Source organism: Nerophis lumbriciformis, linkage group LG34 (assembly GCF_033978685.3).
Source record: "Nerophis lumbriciformis linkage group LG34, RoL_Nlum_v2.1, whole genome shotgun sequence".
NCBI classification, from domain to species: domain Eukaryota; kingdom Metazoa; phylum Chordata; class Actinopteri; order Syngnathiformes; family Syngnathidae; genus Nerophis; species Nerophis lumbriciformis.
The window spans coordinates 12,437,965-12,458,585 of record NC_084581.2 but is presented as its reverse complement, the minus strand read 5'-3'; the positions used below and the strand labels follow the sequence as shown (position 1 = coordinate 12,458,585).

Here is a 20,621-nt window from a genome sequence, read left to right as displayed (position 1 = left end):
TGATTCTCATCCCAGTCGCTTCACACTCGACTGCGAACCGATCCAGTGAGAGCTGAAGATCCTGGCCAGATGAAGCCATCAGGACCACATCTGCAAAAAGCAGAGACCTAATCCTCCAGCCACCAAACCGGATCCCCTCAACGCCTTGACTGTGCCTAGAAATTCTGTCCATAAACGTTATGAACAGAATCGGTGACAAAGGGCAGCCTTAGCGGAGTCCAACCCTCACTGGAAACGTGTCCGACTTACTGCCGGCAATGCGGACCAAGCTCTGACACTGATCGTACAGGGAGCGGACAGCCACAATCAGACAGTCCGATACCCCATACTCTCTGAGCACTCCCCACAGGACCTCCCGAGGGACACGGTCGAATGACTTCTCCAAGTCCACAAAGCACATGTAGACTGGTTGGGCAAACTCCCATGCACCCTCAAGGACCCTGCCGAGAGTATAGAGCTGGTCCACAGTTCCACGACCAGGACAAAAACCACACTGTTCCTCCTGAATCCGAGGTTCGACTATCCGGCGTAGCCTCCTCTCCAGTACACCTGAATCAACCTTACCGGTAAGGCTGAGGAGTGTGATCCCACGATAGTTGGAACACACCCTCCGGTTCCCCTTCTTAAAGAGAGGAACCACCACCTCGGTCTGCCAATCCAGAGGTACCGCCCCCGATGTCCACGCGATGCTGCAGAGTCTTGTCAACCAAGACAGCCCCACAGCATCCAGAGCCTTAAGGAACTCCGGGCGGATCTCATCCACCCCCGGGGCCTTGCCACCGAGGAGCTTTTTAACTACCTCGGCAACCTCAGCCCCATAAATAGGAGAGCCCACCACAGAGTCCCCAGGCACTGCTTCCTCATAGGAAGACATGTTGATACAGGTATTTATATATACATATATATATACACAAATATATATATATATTAAGGCTGAAACGACGCGTCGACGTAGTCGACGTCATCGGTTACGTAAATACGTCGACGCCATTTTTGTGCGTCGATGCGTCGCATATTTACGTCACACTACTGTCATGGCGGATCGCAAAGCAGACGGTGCGAGCGAGGGGAAAAAAGCACGCCAAAAGTCATCAAAAGTGTGGGAGTATTTAAATAAACGGCCTAATAATGTTGTTGTATGCACACTGTGTCGAGCGGAAATGGCCTATCATAGCAGCACAACGGCTATGAACGAACATTTGAAAAGAAAACACCCGACAGCGTTCTTGCCATCACCATCAACTAGTCAATCGTCCGCGTGAGTATACGTTGTCATCATTACACAAAAACATGAATGTGTCATTTGTATCTGCGTTGTAAATTCATAAACTAAAGCACTGTTTCGCTCTGAGAGGTGCGTTTGGCGTGCCTGTTCAGTGTTTACAAAGACGCACTCCTCTTTAACGCTGTGGAGAGGCGGGGCCGGCAAGCGAGCGGCGAGGTGGGGCGCGCCGGGAGCGACGCCGCAATCGTGCCCAGGTGCGCAATCCGCGCACCTGGGCACGATCATCCAATCTCCTCTCGCTGAAGAAAAGGGGAGCAGCAGAGAGAGAGGGAAGAGAGACTGGAAGGAGCCAGAGTGAAGCTGACGTGGAGCGAGAGAGGAGGAGAGACAGAGACAGAGGACGACGAGCGAGCGAGGAAGAGGAGCTGAAAAGCGAGGAAAGAAAGAGAAAAGAGTTGGAAGAGAAAATACTTTGTGTAAAATTAGAAGATTGTAAACCTGGCAAAGCCGTCTGGCGTTCAGTCTGTTGGTCCTGAAAGAACCCCACGGCACAAGACGTGTCACAAACGCTAACGTTAATTAGTTGTGCAAATACCTTTTACAACATTAACGGTTACATATACTATGTACAAACGAACAATTAACTTTCACTTTAATCATACTATCATTGTTGTGTTATTAAGCAAAATAAGCAATACTTTTACTTTTGTTGAAATGTTTACACTGTTGTTACAGAATATTTTGTTTTGCACTTTTTTGTATTGGATGTTTATCTTTATTTTTGCACATTTTAGCAAATAAGCAATACTTTTACTTTTGTTGAAATGTTTACATTGTTACAGATTATTTTCGTTTTGCACTTTTTTGTATTGGATGTTTATCTTTATTTTTGCACATTTTAAAGCAAAATAAGCAATACTTTTACTTTTGAAATGCTTATACTATTGCAGAATATTAAGATTTGCACTGGGTGTTTACTTTTATATTTGCACATTAAAAAGCAAATAAGCTACTTTTAATTTTGTTAAATGTTAAAAGTTTTAAATGTTTACATTGTTACAGAATATTTTGTCATGTTGTTGTCAATGTTGACTGAGTGGCCATACTTTTTTTTTTTTGTAAATAAAAGCCATGCCTTTTGAAAAAACTGGCCTACATTTATTTTTTCATCTTTATTTTAAATTAAAAAAAATAATCGGTAAAAGGAAAAATAATCTATAGATTAATCGAAAAAAATAATCTATAGATTAACCGAAAAAATAATCTATAGATTAATCGATAGAAAAATAATCGTTAGCTGCAGCCTTAATATATATATATATATATATATATATATATATATATATATATATATATATATATATATATATATATATATATATATATATATATATATATATATATATATATATATATATACATACATATATACATACATATTAGGGTTGTACAGTATATCGGTACTGATAAAGTATCACAATACTAATCAATTGAAATCGGTACTATAACACCTTTGAAAAATGCCGGTACCATCCTTTAATCTGAATGATAGTGACTACAGAGCCGAGACGCATGATGTTGAGTGTGTCAAAATGCACACACAAAGTGCATACAAGCAATAAGATCGTGGTGGGGAAGAATGGCAAAAAACGACAATTCTACTGGTTAATAAAAGGGGTGCATGAAGCACAATATGGAGGTATTTGGGCTTCAAAACTACCAATAAAGGTGACCCTTTAAACAGACAGGTGCCGTTCAGCTAGTGTTGCTTTACACCTTTCCTGCTTGTCGGCCCCCAGACCATGGTCGAGGAGTGCAGGGGAGACGTTCCCTCCATGGCCGATGTTTTGTCAGGGGTAACACGCTTCTCTTTACCCAATGGGTCCGAAAAGCTCAGCTTTTTGGTCGGAATGACGAGGCCGTCGATTAGTTACAACTTGGTCACTTTATTTATAATTTCCACAGGGCACACCCGGACATCCACCATGCTATTAACACTCCTGCACATGCTACCGCTACCTCTCCTTACTTGCCCACTCACTTACTCACGTCCCTCACCCCACATACTGCCATTCTTAAAGGAACACACACACATACGCTACTCTCACAACAGCTGCTTTAAGACAGGCCTCGCCAAACATGGCGATTAGTATTACCACCTTTGCTTCAAACTTAGGTAAACATTTAAATAATATCATATCTGCAGAAGGAGTTTAAATAGTGACAGGTATAATGTAGTTGTTACACCTGTCCTGCCGCTCTTTCTTTACTCGCCCACTCACTCACTGACGTCACGCAGTCAACACGTTGCCATTCTGGCAAACACACATACTGTGTGCTACTCTCATAAGTTAACCATCTCCCCTGCTGTGCACATGTAGATACGTAGACACGCACACAGCTACTTGGATTGATGCCCAATATTAGCGCAGTTAAGACTGATGTCCTCACCGCCAACAGGTTTGCCTGTACTGTGGCCTCCTAATGCTAGTCTTAATTAACCAGAAATTAGAAATGAAAATCATCTCCACTGTTTTCTCTGCTGGCTCCTCTGTCTCATCCTCTGTCTCTGTGTTCTCAATTTGTATCTCTTCTACATCTCCGTCCTTACTGTCCTCAATCTCTTCTGATCTCTTTTGGTCTTCCAGTGTTGCCAACTCCTCAGTAAGGAAAGTAGCTATTGACCGTCATAAAAGTTGCTAGAAGTTGATAGATGACTTCATTGGCTCATTTGCATAATTATTACAATGGACACTGTAGGAAAGAGGAATAACGTAGCGGGAGACATAAAAAGTGAATTATGATTACAATTCTAAAGTAATTTTCTTCTGTTGATTCTTCGTTGATTCTTAGTTGATTCTTTGTTCTATGTCGTTAAATGTTAGTTTCAAATTTGATTAAAAGACTGAAGGGTTGTGAAATTCACAAATGAATCAAATACAGGTGGGAATCTTTGGCCACCTCACGATTGGATTACGATTCAGTAGCTACGATTGAATAAAAAATTGATTATTGATGCATCTTTAATTTATGTATATTCATGCAGTTTTACATTTCTTTTTGTTTCACTAAATAAGCGTTTATCACTTGCAACTTTTAAAAACAGTGTATTTTTAATAAGAAATTTCCATCACATTTATTAAATTAATGGAAACGTGTGCAAAACTGGATCATAAGTGCCTTATAATAAAGGAGCTGGTCGGATCTCTCAGGGAGGTGGCTCGCTGCAGTCAAAACACATTTTATAACTGTCTGCATTACTTTATTTACAATAAATTAATTGATTATCGAAGTTTACCAATCGATTTTATAATCGTCCATGTCCGAATAGCGATGCATATAAAAATCGATTATTTACCCCACCTCTAGAACCAAATCTATTGACTGGCTCATTAACATGAACGATAGGTTTGTTTTTATTTGCAGAATGACAGTGATGAAACATTTACATTATTCTCACATAGTAAACCAAGGCAAAAACAGTGGTGTGTGTCTCCTCTCTGCTCTGAATGGAATGGAACTGTCATTGGACTTAAAAGTACAACAACATGTGTTTTTAGAACAAGCTTTCAGTAGACAGGGGACCGCCTGTGAGGAAAGGCTCAGCTGCTCCTTGTACGTTGAGGACAGAGTGTTACGTGCTTTCAGATTTCTTACTAGTCGCTTTTGGGAAAGAAAGTCACTAAGAGGAGTCGGAAAGATACTAGATTTAGTGAGAAAGTCGCCAAGATGAAAACACTGCGCTGACGTGTGTGAAAGATAGAGACACCAAGACGCGCCTTATGTTGCTTCTGATTGGTTTACATTCTGTGGTGCCTACCGTGGTTGGCTAGATTTAGGCACAATAAATTATGGATTGGTCTGGGATAGGTTATTTTGGTCAATCAATCAGTTACTCAAAATACGACAAATATTAAAGAAAAATGTTTCATATTATGAAGAATATAAATAGAGTAGTGAATGAGGAAATATAAGCGTGAGAAATGTCAAGTGTGGCGGGAGAATGTGTTAATCTGCTTGACTATCACGCTCAAAGCGTGAGGCTTGGCAGCGCTGTACAGTGTGTAGTTAAGCATATTCAGCTATTCCTCGTCCTCAAGTGATAATGATACTTGTAAGAAATATACTTTATTTTCTGCCATGGAAACACCGATTACTGACTCCAAAGTGGCTTTGCATCGTGGAGGCAAGTTAGCCACTAGCTAGAATGTTACATTGCGTTGAGGACGTTTTTGTTCGCTTGTTTCTGTCAAATTTGCAGACACAGCTAGAATGTAGTATTAAAAACTATCGTCGGCAAAATGTGTATAATTTATATATAATATTGTTGATATCGTGCAAGCAGAGTCACCAATGACTAGGGATTCTTTGTTTGGGCACTCGGAAAACAAACTTGTTTGCTACGCGCAATTTTTGACCAACGATAACAGAGATGTGTAGTATAGGAAAGCCGGGGAAAAATTTGGCAGAACGTTTTCGTCAAAACCCGAATCATAAGAAAAGTGGAGCGTATGAAAACCAAGGTACTAATGTGTATTTAAATGCCGTAACTAGTTCATCCTGACTTGGGATGACTGATGCATGATTCCTCGTGTTGGACCAGGCAGGGTCCTCACAAAAGCGCTTTGACGTGTGCAACCTCACCTGTGACAGAAGCTTGCTGTTGTCGTCCTCAAGGATTCGCACTTTCGTCTCCAGCTGTCTGATGTAGTTGGAGGAGGAATCTGAAGAAGAAAAGAAGGAGGAGACTCTATTAGCATTTCAAAGAACTGAAGACAGAGAACGATCTGGCAGCCAGCGCGAGACGACCATGCAGAGTTCAAAAAGGTTTTCTGTGAAGGAAGAAGTGTGCTGCATTCATGTATTAAAAAGTGAAATATTCTTTAAAACTACAAGAGAGGTTAAAAAAACAGCTGCTAAAGGAGAGCAGAGGTCAAACAGTGAACATTCCTACCCTTAATAACCGCATCTAACCTCACTTTCGACCTCAATTCACACTTCCTCACCACATGTTTGGCAAACGAGTGTAGGAGATTCGTCACGTCACAGCCGCTGCTGGTGGCAGCAGCAATAAAGCTGCGGATGGTAGCAGGTTCAAACCGGGGACAGAAGAGGAGGTGCAGTGGCGGCATCTCAATAGGTGGTGTGTTATCCAAAAAGAATTGTTTAATTTACAGCGTGATCAAAGCCACAGTCAGCGGGAAGTTTTTGTTTTGTTTGCCAAGTGTACATTTGGGAATAAAGGAGGGGGGAGACAAGACTGTTGTGTACATCCTGTTGAGAACCAGTGCCTTCTGCAGTGGACATTTACTTTTGCATAACAGAGCTATATTTTCCCCAAAATGTATAACTCTGACCAAAAACATAGTGCAAGAATAAACGTCTACCGCAGAAGATGCTGGTTTGTCTTAAAGTCACAAGTTTTGGCATCACGTTGATGGTTTTCATCTCGTCAAAGACACAAAACATATGGTCACCGACCACAGAAAAGGGCCTTTACACAAAATGAGTAGCATAAAATGATCCAAAACGTCTTTCACAAACAAACAATGAAGATTTGACCTTGTTGTTTCTTTCATTGATGAAGAGCTCTGCGTTGTTGACACATTAATAGCAAAGACTATAAACACTTGGATCAGAGCCCACAGTGGAGTGCTTGGACAACAGCAAGAGAACGCTCAAGCTGCTAATCTCCCGGTTCTGCCTTGTGACCCTCTAATCTGGACTCATCTGCTGCTGGCCTGACCCAGGTCCAGATCTCAAGCCGATTAGGGTGAAGGTTATTCAGCCTTCGTCCCTCGTTCCCACAAGGGAACAACAAAGACAGACACAGACAAATGTGTATGTTTGCTTGTTTGTGTCTCGCATATATCACAAGCAAAACTCCAGACTAGTTCTTCACCAGCCTTATTTTAACGACACTGGTACCTGGGTGTTTGTTACTAATCTGTTCCAAAAGGCCAAATGAAAACCGAATCGTATGGAAACAAGCACATTTTCCTATAATAAATAACCAAATTAATCCCTTCAAGACACCTAAAAACATTAACATAAAATACATTTTATAGTGAATAATTGTAATTTTACACGCAGAAAGCAATGCAAAATACACGTCAATGAATATTTAACATCACTTAAAGGGAAGAGAAGGTAGAGCCCACACAGCCACCATCATTTCACTTTGCTACAAGTTCAATAGTGTTCAATAGTGTTGCTTGCCTGCCTTTTCAAAGTGCTGGCACTAGAGATGGCTATCGTCTACATTTTTACCAATACTAGTACCAAATCAGAGCCTAAAAAATGATGCCTTTGCTTTAGCTGTGCCTGAATCGGTCCTTAAAAAATGGAAAAGGAGGAGGAGTACATTAATGGCACTTATAAGTACAGAAGAATCAACGAAGCAGGCTTCGTACCACTACAAGTTTTAATTGTGATGAGACCGTACTTCTCTGGAAAAAGAAGCGGAATCAAACTTATTTCACAGCCGAGAAAAACAGCTACCTCTCGTTCAGCGGCGCCTTTTTCAAAGCACAAACACACGCATACATGGCTCTTCTCTACTGATCCCTCTCTACACTCCCTCCTTTCTCGTCAGTTCTTTGTTGATGTTATTGTAAGTGGATTTGACTTTTTATAGTGTTTGTTATTGTAGCAATATGGTTGTTAAAGTTAAGGATTGTTGTGATTTCTAATAATTTGTGAGGGCACTAAAGTGACTTCTGTGTGTGTGCGCGTGTTGACAGAGTCACACACAGGACAACAGCTTGTTGTTGTTTTGGCTTGTTAACAAAGAGAAAGTTGATTCATCAGCCCTTGTTATGTTTGTTTGATATAGTACTGTGTGTTCAACGTGTACAAACCTTCACTAAAATATTGACTTTTGTCGAGGCTGGAACCCATTATTCATATCGACATTGTTTTTTATGGAGACATGTGCTTCACTATCCAAACTTTTCAATTGACGAACCCAGGTAAAGAACCAATTAAGTTCGTAAATCGAGGTCCACTGTAGTTAATCATATGAAGGAAATGTGACAATTGACACAAAAATGGAAATTAATGCGAAACAGGAAACAGTTTGGATTTCACACTTCTACCATGCTGTAGCCATGTACTGTAAATGTGACTAGTTTTATTTATTTTAGTTTTATTATAAAGTTATCTACAGTACTTCACTTGTTTGTCCCATCACTTTTGATTTAGTTCAGGGTTAAACCTGATTCATTCGGATTGAGGTTTGTTTTCTCACCATAACCAACCAGTGTCGAACTAGTCCATTTGTTCTGCATCGGAGTTCGATTGCCGAGTTTACCCCTCACCAAACTAATCCCGAACTTGAACTAGATTTAGATTACCCGAATAAAGGGTACTACTGTGAAAACTTAGACTTAGACAATCTTTAATGATCCACAAGGGAAATTGTTCCACACAGTAGCTCAGAAGTACATGTCAAACTACTTCCTTAACGTAAATGACCGCCATAAGCACAACACCAGGGGGAGCTCCACTAACCACGTTAAACCCAGATTCCGAACTAACAAAGGTCTTAACTCATTCTCTTTCTATGCCACATCAATGTGGAATGCGCTCCCAACAGGTGTAAAAGAAAGGGCATCTCTATCCTCCTTCAAAACCGCAATAAAAGTACACCTCCAGGCAACTTCAAGCCTAAACTAACACCCTCCCTGGATTGTTAATAATCAAATGTAGATCTCTCTCTCTCTCTCTCTCTCTCTCTCTCTCGCTCTCTCTCTCTCACCTACTACTACTTGCTGTACATATCCTACCAAGTCAGACCTACACTACACTGTTTCAATGTCCATTTCTCTGTTCTCAATTGTTGATGACTGAAGTGATGATAACAACCAAACCTAACCCCCCCCCCACCCCCACCCCCCTCCACACCCCAGATTGTAAATAATGTAAATAATTCAATGTATATACCCTGATGATTATCTTGTGTGATGACTGTATTATGATGATAGTATATATCTGATAGTATATATCTGTATCATGAATCAATTTAAGTGGACCGCGACTTAAACAAGTTGAAAAACTTATTCGGGTGTTACCATTTAGTGGTCAATTGTACGGAATATGTACTTCACTGTGCAACCTACTAATAAAAGTCTCAATCAATCAAAAACAAGTTACAAAGGATGGAAAGTGTAAAGATGGAAAGGACAATGCAGGCATAAAATAGACTAAAAATGTACCGTAGTAGCAATATAAAATGTATACGTAATATTTACATATTACATATTTATATTTCTTTAGCGTTGGCACTGAGACAAAAAAGCAGCAACTGCGTCTAAGCCTGGAGGAGAAGCTTGAGCTACTAGCGGCTTTGTGGGGGTACGTTTAAACCTCACACTGCATCATTTCAGCATCACATGCCATGACTGAGTGGTCCTGGTGCTAATCTGTCATGGGAACATCCACTTGCACGCACAGTAGAACCCAGCAGCCCCTTTAACACCCTGATCCGCAGGGGAGGGGCGGGAGGTGAGGGTCAGGCAATTAAAGCCTCCCCTGCTTCTCCTCCATCCTTTTATCCTGCCGTCCCTCCGGCTCCAGAAAGAGCTAAAATAAACTAATTAGCCTGCAGGACTGCGCTCGGTATACACTGCTTGATACACAACAAGCGCCCAGGGAAAGGCTGTTATTACTTATGCATGAGCTAAATGAGATTCGCGGAGCAGATAACTTGAGGAGAAAGCTCGGCATGGGCCGGCGGGGAGAAACATCCATGTTGGCACGCCACTGATTCCTTCACCAATGGTGTTGTTTACAACGTCAATGGAGCTGATACATCCTTATTTGTGCGTAGGACCTTACGAGTGACGTGGACGGCTATACTAGCCGTCCACCCGCCTCCCCCTGCGCGTGCCACTTTGTATCACGTCAACCCCACTGTGACCCACTTCCAGGAGCCACACTTACGTTAACTACGCTGGACTAGCTTCCTGTCACTAACGTTCCACTATGACCTTGCTTGGATTAAATTAGCTACTTGTTGTCTGAGACGTCATCTTAAATGCTGTTGAACTAATGAATGATGTGGTTCGTTGTTTGGTGGACTTACTGATAAATTTGACGCTTTAAATAATGATGGCTTGGGGATTTGTCCATTATTTAATTACATGCAGGCGCAGCAGTTCCCAAGATTTAACTACTTGGAAACTGCAAAAGCTTCCTAAAATCAAGCTTTGATTGATTCATTGATTGCTTGATTAAATAATTGTTTGTTTTTTTTGTTTTCCAAGTTGAATCTTCTCTCTACCATCTGGCCCTCACTCCGACATGACTGTGGGGGATAATGTTTGCCCGTCTTCTGCAATCCCTTAGGGCAGGGGTGTCCAAATCGTGGCCCGGGGGGCCATTTGCGGTTAGCTGTTTTTTTTGGGGTCCAAAACCAATTCTACCGACAAAACCAACATGTCACGGGTTAGAACATTACAGAAACAACAAAGAAAAGATAAAACCAGCCGAATTCCCCTCAAAACATGACCTGAAAACCCAAATGGCCAACTATCTATGTGTCTTTCTGTACATGGTCTTTGATGGTATCTGTCATAATGAACATTTGTACACATTTCTTGTAAGATTTGGTCATTTTTTCGAGTGAGCTACATCCCTTTGCCCTAAACTGTAAGAAGAAATCAAATATCTCAATGGGGTTGGATTACATACAGGTAAAAGCCAGTAAATTAGAATATTTTGAAAAACTTGATTTATTTCAGTAATTGCATTCAAAAGGTGTAACTTGTACATTATATTTATTCATTGCACACAGACTGATGCATTCAAATGTTTATTTCATTTAATTTTGATGATTTGAAGTGGCAACAAATGAAAATCCAAAATTCCGTGTGTCACAAAATTAGAATATTACTTAAGGCTAATACAAAAAAGGGATTTTTAGAAATGTTGGCCAACTGAAAAGTATGAAAATGAAAAATATGAGCATGTACAATACTCAATACTTGGTTGGAGCTCCTTTTGCCTCAATTACTGCGTTAATGCGGCGTGGCATGGAGTCGATGAGTTTCTGGCACTGCTCAGGTGTTATGAGAGCCCAGGTTGCTCTGATAGTGGCCTTCAACTCTTCTGCGTTTTTGGGTCTGGCATTCTGCATCTTCCTTTTCACAATACCCCACAGATTTTCTATGGGGCTAAGGTCAGGGGAGTTGGCGGGCCAATTTAGAACAGAAATACAATGGTCCGTAAACCAGGCACGGGTAGATTTTGCGCTGTGTGCAGGCGCCAAGTCCTGTTGGAACTTGAAATCTCCATCTCCATAGAGCAGGTCAGCAGCAGGAAGCATGAAGTGCTCTAAAACTTGCTGGTAGACGGCTGCGTTGACCCTGGATCTCAGGAAACAGAGTGGACCGACACCAGCAGATGACATGGCACCCCAAACCATCACTGATGGTGGAAACTTTACACTAGACTTCAGGCAACGTGGATCCTGTGCCTCTCCTGTCTTCCTCCAGACTCTGGGACCTCGATTTCCAAAGGAAATGCAAAATTTGCTTTCGTCAGAAAACATGACTTTGGACCACTCAGCAGCAGTCCAGCTCTTTTTTTCCTTAGCCCAGGTGAGACCCTTTTCGCGCTGTTTCTTGGTCAACAGTGGCTTGACACGAGGTATGCGGCAGTTGAAACCCATGTCTTTCAAGCGTCTCTTGGTGGTGGATCTTGAAGCACTGACTCCAGCAGCAGTCCACTCCTTCTGAATCTCCCCCACATTTTTGAATGGGTTTTTTTTCACAATCTTGACCAGGGCGCGGTGATCCCTATCGCTTGTACACTTTTTCTGACCACAGTTTTTCCTTCCCTTTGCCTCTCCATTAATGTGTTTGGACACAGAGCTCTGAGAACAGCCAGCCTCTTCAGCAATAACCTTTTGTGTCTTTCCCTCCTTGTGCAATGTGTCGATGGTTGCCTTTTGGACAGCTGTCAAATCTGAAGTCTTCCCCATGTTTGTGTAGGCTTCAGAACTGGACTGAGAGACCATTTAAAGCCCTTTGCAGGTGTTTTGAGTTAATCAGCTGATTAATTTGTGGCACCAGGTGTCTTCAAAATTTAACCCTTACACAATATTCTAATTTTGTGACACACGGAATTTTGGATTTTCATTTGTTGCCACTTCAAATCATCAAAATTAAATGAAATAAACATTTGAATGCATCGGTCTGTGTGCAATGAATAAATATAATGTACAAGTTACACCTTTTGAATGCAATTACTGAAATAAATCAAGTTTTTCAAAATATTCTAATTTACTGGCTTTTACCTGTATATCACTAGTTTACTTTGTGACCTACAACACAAAGCTAAGATGTCAATATTTGCTCAGCAAGTTTACAAATATTAGCACCCGCATTCAGAACTTTTTCTGTATGTATTTTGGACACCTCTGGCTTAAGGGATGTTACAGAAATGGAATTTGGAGTGTGCGTCTCAGCCAAGCACCGATTGTAATCAATGGTGTCCAACAAAAAGGTGGTGCCTTTTAAATGTCATCAATGTCAATCAATTACAGGCCGCTGTTGGATCAGCTCCAACATTACCGTTTGGATCCACAATGAATCCTTAAAGAATATACGCATTGTAACTGGAATTTAGTCATAATGTTCTTAATTGTGGTTTTGGACAAGTTTATGAGGAAGCCAGAAAATGTCCATTTACATCCGAAACATGAGTCTTATTATGATTTTGAACCAATCCAAGATTTTTTTAATAATTTATTAAAAGATTTATTTTAGCCGTCTCTGCACTTACCGTACTTGCTGTGAGTATACGTCATTCATCAGCAGCTAAATGAGGAGCTTTTGCAACCGGTTTTGAAAAGGTTTTATTATAATTAATATAGAAAATATATTTATTTTTAATCGAGAATCGATTCTGAATTGAATCATCACCCCAAGAATTGGAATGAAAATGAATTGTTGTAAGATTCACATCACTACTAAATACGGTGCTACCTCGGTTTTCGTTCCAAAAGTTGCAATAAAGACCCAATAGTACGAAAACCTTTGCGTAAGAAACAATGGAAATCCAATGAATAGACATACAATATATATATAGAATAATTATAGTTTTACATGCAGAAAACAATGTGAAATACATAAAAATGAGGAATGAACATGTAACATTGCTTTTAACTTTATTAAAGATTTGTTGGCAAAAAACGGCGATGAGCAGAGAGCTAAAAAGGGAGAGGAAACAGACATTCGACGTACTTCATGACGGCATTTAATTAGATTTTAATTTGACCACTCCATTCCAAGGATTGTTGGTGGGTGGACTAGTTTGTTGCACACAATATTTGGCCATACAATAACTAAGATGGTATATAAAAATGGAGCGAAACATGGCAAACATTTTCGCCAAACTACGAATCTTACGAAAAGTGGTGCGTACGGAAACAAGGTAGTGTTCCTTCGCCACTTCGTGGTTCACTTACTGTGGTCTTAGTGCATTGCTGTTCTAGACTGTACAAAAGTGCTTAAAGAGCATAGGAAGTGTTTATAAGTATGTGAAAATTGTGTGGAGTGGGTTTATAAAGACATTAAATGCATATCATATTCATAAAAAAATCATAAACTAACTAGTGTCCCCACATTGCGAAAATTCAAAAATTTTTTACATGGTCATATCAGTCGATAACATTAAGTTGATTATTTTATCATCTCACTGAATGTAGCGACACATTCGCTAAGTTGGCAACATCGATCTAACCTGACTCTCGCCAGATCCTTGTAGTTCGCTGAGCTCCACACAAGGATCTGGGAGTTCACAATAGGAGATGTATTTCAAAAGGCGGGGCTTTGAAAAAAAATCATTGTATGTGATTGGATAAACCACTTGTCCGTTATATTGAATGACGTGCTACTTCAACCACTCACGTCGAAATCAGAGAGCGACGCTGGGAAATCCAAAACAGAACAGCCGACATATTGGATAACGACAGAGCGAAAAGTTAGAGAACTTTTACTGAAACAACGCAGCAATGTCAGTAGACGATCGATGTCGCAAAACAGTTGCAATAGCAGAATCAATGTCAGCACACGACTCCTCGCTGCGTGCCGCCATTGTTGTTTGAATCAAACAGTCGCTTTGGCGCTACGTCACATCTATGAAATCCCGCCCAGCGATCCTGATTGGTTCATTATTTGTTGCTATCTTGAAGGAGTTTGCAATGCCCTCGAGCCCAGATCCTTGTGTGGAGCTCAGCGAACTACAAGTATCTGGCGAGAGTCAGGTTAACATCGATCTCCATCTTCTTATTCTCTGGCAGACCAGGTCCGTTAGTTACAATGTCTTTATGAGCGCTAAATCTATTTGTGATGCTCCAAATGTATTCGTAGCAAGCCGCCACAAATAAATGAGTGTCAATATATGCTAAGCTATCAGAAAAAAACAGCTGCTGATTCTGACACCAATCATCAATTGTAAATGATAATATCAGTCTATAACATTGAGTTGATTATTTTATCATTACAGTTGTTGAGTAATAGACTGTCATCTACGACGATGGATGATTGTAATGCATTAGTAGAGGCTCCCAGATGATATGCTTTACTTTCCCATCTGCGTGGGTTCTTTTTCATCCGACACACTCTTTTCATGACGGGTGGAAGTCAGTTTACTACAGGTCAAAACAGGCCAATTCTTTTCGGAGCAGATTCGAAAGGACAGGAGGTGAGCGCAGAGTCAGGCCGTTTCACAACATATAAATCACTTTGTGCGCATGCATGCACGCACACAAACACACACACACACTTTCGAGGATAAATACTGTGTTAGTTCATAGTAAGAAATAGGTAAGGTAACCATATTATGTTTTCAAGTCGAATCGTCTGACTGTTTAGAGGTCTGCTGTGCACTGACATCCCGCTGCTTTTAGGAGTCCACTTTCATATGTTCCCACAGCTGTGTGTGTGTGTGTGTGTGTGTGTGTGTGTGTGTGTGTGTGTGTGTGTGTGTGTGTGTGTGTGTGTGTGTGTGTGAGAAAGCGAGAGCACTAAGAAGCAGCAATGGCAGATGAGGCTCCTCTGTGGTAATACTGTGTGAGTTCAAGGCGGGGATCTCTCTCAATTACCTCAAGATGTTGAAGAAAAGAGGAAAAACATTCCCATTCTGGTCTCGGATTACGAGGAAGGAAATCTGACCTCACTGGTAAGATGGGGTCAAATGCAACCGCACCGCCAAAATACAGTACAACCTCAAAACAAAGTTATTTTGCACTTGTGTGACAATGAAGGATGGTGAAATCTGACTTTAAAATATTCTGCACAGTGAATAAAGGTTTTGTGATGGCCAGAGTTTAAGCCTGTAACAGATTCTATTTTTATTGTTAAAGCTGAAGAATGCAATGATGTATGCAGGGAATTCAGGGAAGGTGAATAGACATGCACTAACATGCTAACAGGCCACTTTGAGCCATGTGTGTGTATGTGTATGTATTCCTGGTGTGCTTCACTGCCCAGCGTTCTGTCACAGCCAGGGCATGCCGACCCAGATAGGGTATCAAGAAAAAAAGCCAGGGAGGAGCAAATCAAGAGTGGGCATCCATGCTGCATTAATGAGGGGAGAACCTGGCAACCAAGGCACGTAAGCCCACTTCAAAGACCGGGCTGGCTCATCAGCCCAACGGGGGATCTAAGCCCATGTGACAAGACATGGTAACCACTGCAGCAACTCACCTACCTCGCCCATGTGGGTTAGCCAAAAGAATGAAGACGTGCTCTTCTGTGAGCGTGCACCTCAAAGATCTGCTTTGTGAAAATTCATGCAGATGCACTTCATTTTGATTACCTCCACAAAGGAGGGTGTGTTTTCGAGTTTTAACAAGCAAATGGTATCGAATCAGTGGAATGACGGGTAAAATCTAAAAAAAGTAAAAAGTAAATATCTGACCCCATTCGAAGATTTCTTAATTGTAAGATATTTTATAATTCATTGAAATTGAACATGTTCACATGCTGTAGATGCCACTACTTACCGCATCAGGTTCTAATATGTTCTAATGAAAGTAGCATCTCATTATATTTTGCTCCAAAGGGAACAACTTCAAAGTGTTGACTCATTGATTTCTCAGGTGACAAATGTGTAGATGTCTTGTTGTCAACATAGTTCCGTGGGACTCTCAGAGGGAGTTTAAAAACAATTGACTTCATTATAAGATGGGAGTGTAGTTACAGCCGCCATGGCTTTTCACTCATTTGAAGTTGTGTGGAGGTCGTCTGGGATTCGTTAATGTTCTCAACGCTTGTTGCCGTCTATTAGGGTTCATTTATATCTCATGTCTGGGACTGATCCGCCTGTCAAGCGCTCGGGGTTGGCTGAGGTAAGAAAGCCTGATGAGACGAAGAGGCGGTTTATTTATAGCAATCTCCAAGAGACGCTGTAACACAGACGTGAATCTTGTTGCTGTCGCACACTCTGATGGGTCACCACCACCGTCACTGCGTGCTGAAGATGTGCATGTGTGTTTTATCACATTCTTGAATGTGCACCTTTAGGGCTTTTCAACTTTCAACAGACAGAACTATAGAAGCATTATTGTAGCAAAATTATTTGCAAACGTGTATCTCAATCTGTGTGCATGCAATCTAATTTGCATGCGTGTGTACTAATTTGTGTGTCTGTATATCAATCCGAGTGTGTGTATTCAGATCCACGTAGGTGTGTTTAAGTTGTCTGTGTGTCCCTAATCAGAAAGAACCCCTCGATAGGCTGTCTACTTACATGTGACTTTTGCGACACTGCCGTCTAAGATTTTAGCGCGTGCATCCACATTCGTGAGCGTGTAATACAACCTGTGCGCACGCATTCAGATGTGCTAAGATACACTAAGAAAACCTAACTTGTTTACAGAGTTACTGATAACTGATTTGAAGAAGACAAAAATAGAACCCAAGTTACTGCTAAACCATGAAGTTTTACTCACAGCAAGTGTTCGAGCGTGGTCCATCGTTGTTGACTTCAAAGCAGAATAATAGGGGTGTGGGAAAAAATCGATTCAAATTCAAATTGCGATTCTCACGTTGTACGATTCAGTATCGATTCTTATTTTTCAAAAATCTTTTTTTTTTTTTTTTTTTTTATATATATATTTTTTTTAATTAATCAATCCAACAAAATAATACAAAGCAATACCATAACAATGCAATCCAATTCCAAAACCAAACCCGACCCAGCAACACTCAGAACAGCAATAAACAGAGCAATTGAGAGGAGACACAAACACGACACAGAACAATCCAAAAGTAGTGAAACAAAAATGAATATTATCAACAACAGTATCAATATTAGTAACAATTTGAACATAGCAGTGATTAAAAATCCCTCATTGACATTCATAAAAAATAAAATTTAAAAAAATAACAATAGTGTAAAAAAATCTACTACTCTGCTTGCATGTCAGCAGACTGGGGTAGATCCTGCTGAAATCGTATGTATTGAATGAATAGAGAATTGTTTTGAATCGGAAAAATATCGTTTTTGAATCGAAAATCGCGTTGAATCGAAAAAAATCGATTGATAATCGAATCGTGACCTCAAGAATCGATATTGAATCGAATCGTGGGACACCCAAAGATTCGCAGCCCTACAGAATAACATGTTCAGTGGCTGCAAGGCGCCGACTAGTGGCGAGTATAAGGAAAGGCAAGGGGAGTTTACATACCAAACCTTGTACGCGTTCAAATCGCTGTACAAACAGACAACTCTTATGCGGCAGAAGTGTCGCAAAAGTCAAGTGTGAAAAAGACAGCCGATAGAGAGTTCCTGCTTCTCACAGACCATAGATACGCACGCACACATTGTATTACATGCATGCACTTCTGAATGCGCGCGCACAGGTTGTATTACACGCTCACAAATCTGGATGTAAGTGCTCAAATCTTAGACGGCAGAAGTGTCGCAAAAGTCACATGTAAGTAGACAGCCTATCGAGAGCTTCTTTCTGTTTAGGGACACAGACAGCTTGAAACACCTGAATACACACACTGAATACACACACTCGGATTGATATACAGACACACAAATTAGTACACACGCACGAGAATTGGATTACACGCGCACAGATTGAGATACACGTTTGAAAATAAATTTGCTACAATAATACTTCCATACAGAATGACAACAATACAGTTATGAGCAATGGTGTCCAAACTGCCTACCTGCAGGCCAAGTACAGCCTGTTGACGTCTTCAATTTGGCCCGCGGGTCAATCTTTTGGCTCATGGCACCCTGGACAGGTACCGGCAGGCCAAGCGGCGTGCATGGCTTTGGTGGTCGCAGAGGCAAAAACTCGCACATGGGAGGAGTTCGGCGAAGCCATGGAAAACGACTTCCGGACGGCTTCAAAGCGATTCTGGACCACCACCTGTCGCCTCAGGAGAGGGAAGCAGTGCACTGTCAACACCGTATTTGGTGGAGATAGTGTGCTGCTGACCTCGACTCAGGATGTTGTGGATTGGTGGAAGGAATACTTCGAAGACCTCCTCAATCCCACCTACACGTCTTGCTATGAGGAAGCAGTGCCTGAGGAATCTGTGTTGGGCTCTCCTATTTCTGGGGCTGAGGTTGCCAAGGTAGTTTAAAAAACTCCTCCATGGCAGGGCCCCGTTGGTGGATGAGATCCGCCCAGAGTTCCTTAAGGCTCTGGATGCTGTGGGGATGTCTTGTTTGACAAGACTGTGCCGCAAATCTGGACATCGGGGGCGGTGCCTCTGGATTGGCAGACCGGGGTGGTGGTTCCTCTCTCCTTAAGAAGGGGAACCGCAGGATGTGTTCCGACTATCGTGGGATCACACTCCTCAGCCTTCCCGGTAAGGTCTATTCAAGTGTGAAGCCGCTGCTCCTCCATATCGAGGGGAGCCAGATGAAGTGGTTTGGGCATCTGGCCAGGATGCCCACCAGACGCCTCCCTGGGGAGTTGTTTAGGAGGCAACGGGGATGATCCAGGACACGTTCCCGGCTAACCTGGGAACACCTCGGGATCCCTGAGCTTCCCTGCTCAGAGAAGCGCTCTTAGAGGGACTGATATATGCTAAGCTAACTGAAAAAAAATGATTCTGCCGATTCTGATACAAATCATTCATGAGTAAGATGAGCTAATAGCGATATCGACATCAATCACATGTATCAACTGTTGTTGTTTTTTAATGCAGAGTGCTCTTGACAGCGTAACAATACCAACACCAACACAATTGTAAACTAGTTCCTTATTCTCTTTTACTATATACAATTGTTTGATTAAAGCAACGCGTGTGTGTGTGTGTCTGTGTGTGTGTGTGTGTGTGTGTGTGTGTGTGTGTGTGTGTGTGTGTGTGTGTGTGTGTGTGTGTGTGGGCTCCTTGGAGCAAGACAACACAGAATAGATTAGCCATGGATTGCTTGAATGTTGTCTGTCTATCTATCTGTGTTGGCCCTGCGACGAGGTGGCGGCTTGTCCAGGGTGTACCCCGCCTTCCGCCCGATTGTAGCTGAGATAGGCTCCAGCGCCCCCCGCGACCCCGAAGGGAATAAGCGGTAGAAAATGGATGGATGGATGGATGGATGCTTGGGGTGATTGTTTGCAGAACATTGTAACGCAACACTTGATCTCCACTCTGGGAATCCAGTTATGTATGTTTTTGATGTAAAAATAAACAACAACAAAACAAAGCAGGAATGTTCTTCTTCGTCGACATGAGACACCGAAGGCCATCTGTCACGGGCAAGGGGAAATCTTCTTGCGATGATTTAGGAGGGCAGGGGGTGGTCTCCGTCTTCTTGCTATCTCGCTCGCTAACACTCATGGCCCTTGACACTGAAGGTTAAAGGTTAGAAGGCGGTTTGTTAAGATTCCTGTGGATCAACCGAGTCGGCAGGAATCTCTGCTCGGGTTGTGGGTACTCCGGCTTCCTCCCACCTCCAAAGACATGTACCTGGGGATAGGTTGATTGGCAACACTAAATTGGCCCTAGTGTGTGAATGTGAGTGTGAATGTTGCCTGTCTATCTGTGTTGGCCCTGCGATGAGGTGGCGACTTGTCCAGGGTGTACCCCACCTTCCGCCCGAATGCAGCTGAGATAGGCTCCAGCACCCCCACGACCCCGAACGGGACAAGCGGTAGAAAATGGATGGATGGATGGATGGATGGTATTTAAGTGCTTCCTCTGCGAGGCAATACTTCTGCTTGAATAAAATACTTCTTCAAATAAATAATCATCTCCAACATTGAGATTAATAAAGTGCAAACTTAAAACTTCTGTCTTGAATAAAATACGTCTGTAAATAAAAATGTAGCATTCCTATTGCTCATTGCATGCAAATAAACAAACTCCAATAAATCAATAAAGATACCAATAATCATTAAATAGTATTAAAAATAAAT

General features: G+C 41.7%; 1 protein-coding gene across 2 annotated transcripts in view; it reads right to left on the bottom strand.

Annotated features, from left to right (window-relative positions):
• The window catches only part of LOC133576504 (coiled-coil domain-containing protein 85C-B-like), an 87,399-nt gene that overhangs the window by 28,897 nt on the left and 37,881 nt on the right, over positions 1 to 20,621 (bottom strand). For both annotated transcript variants that reach the window (XM_061929786.1, XM_061929787.1), the window contains exon 2: positions 5,870 to 5,949. In XM_061929786.1, the coding sequence (XP_061785770.1) occupies positions 5,870 to 5,949 (80 nt within the window). The remainder of the gene's footprint in view (positions 1 to 5,869; positions 5,950 to 20,621) is intronic.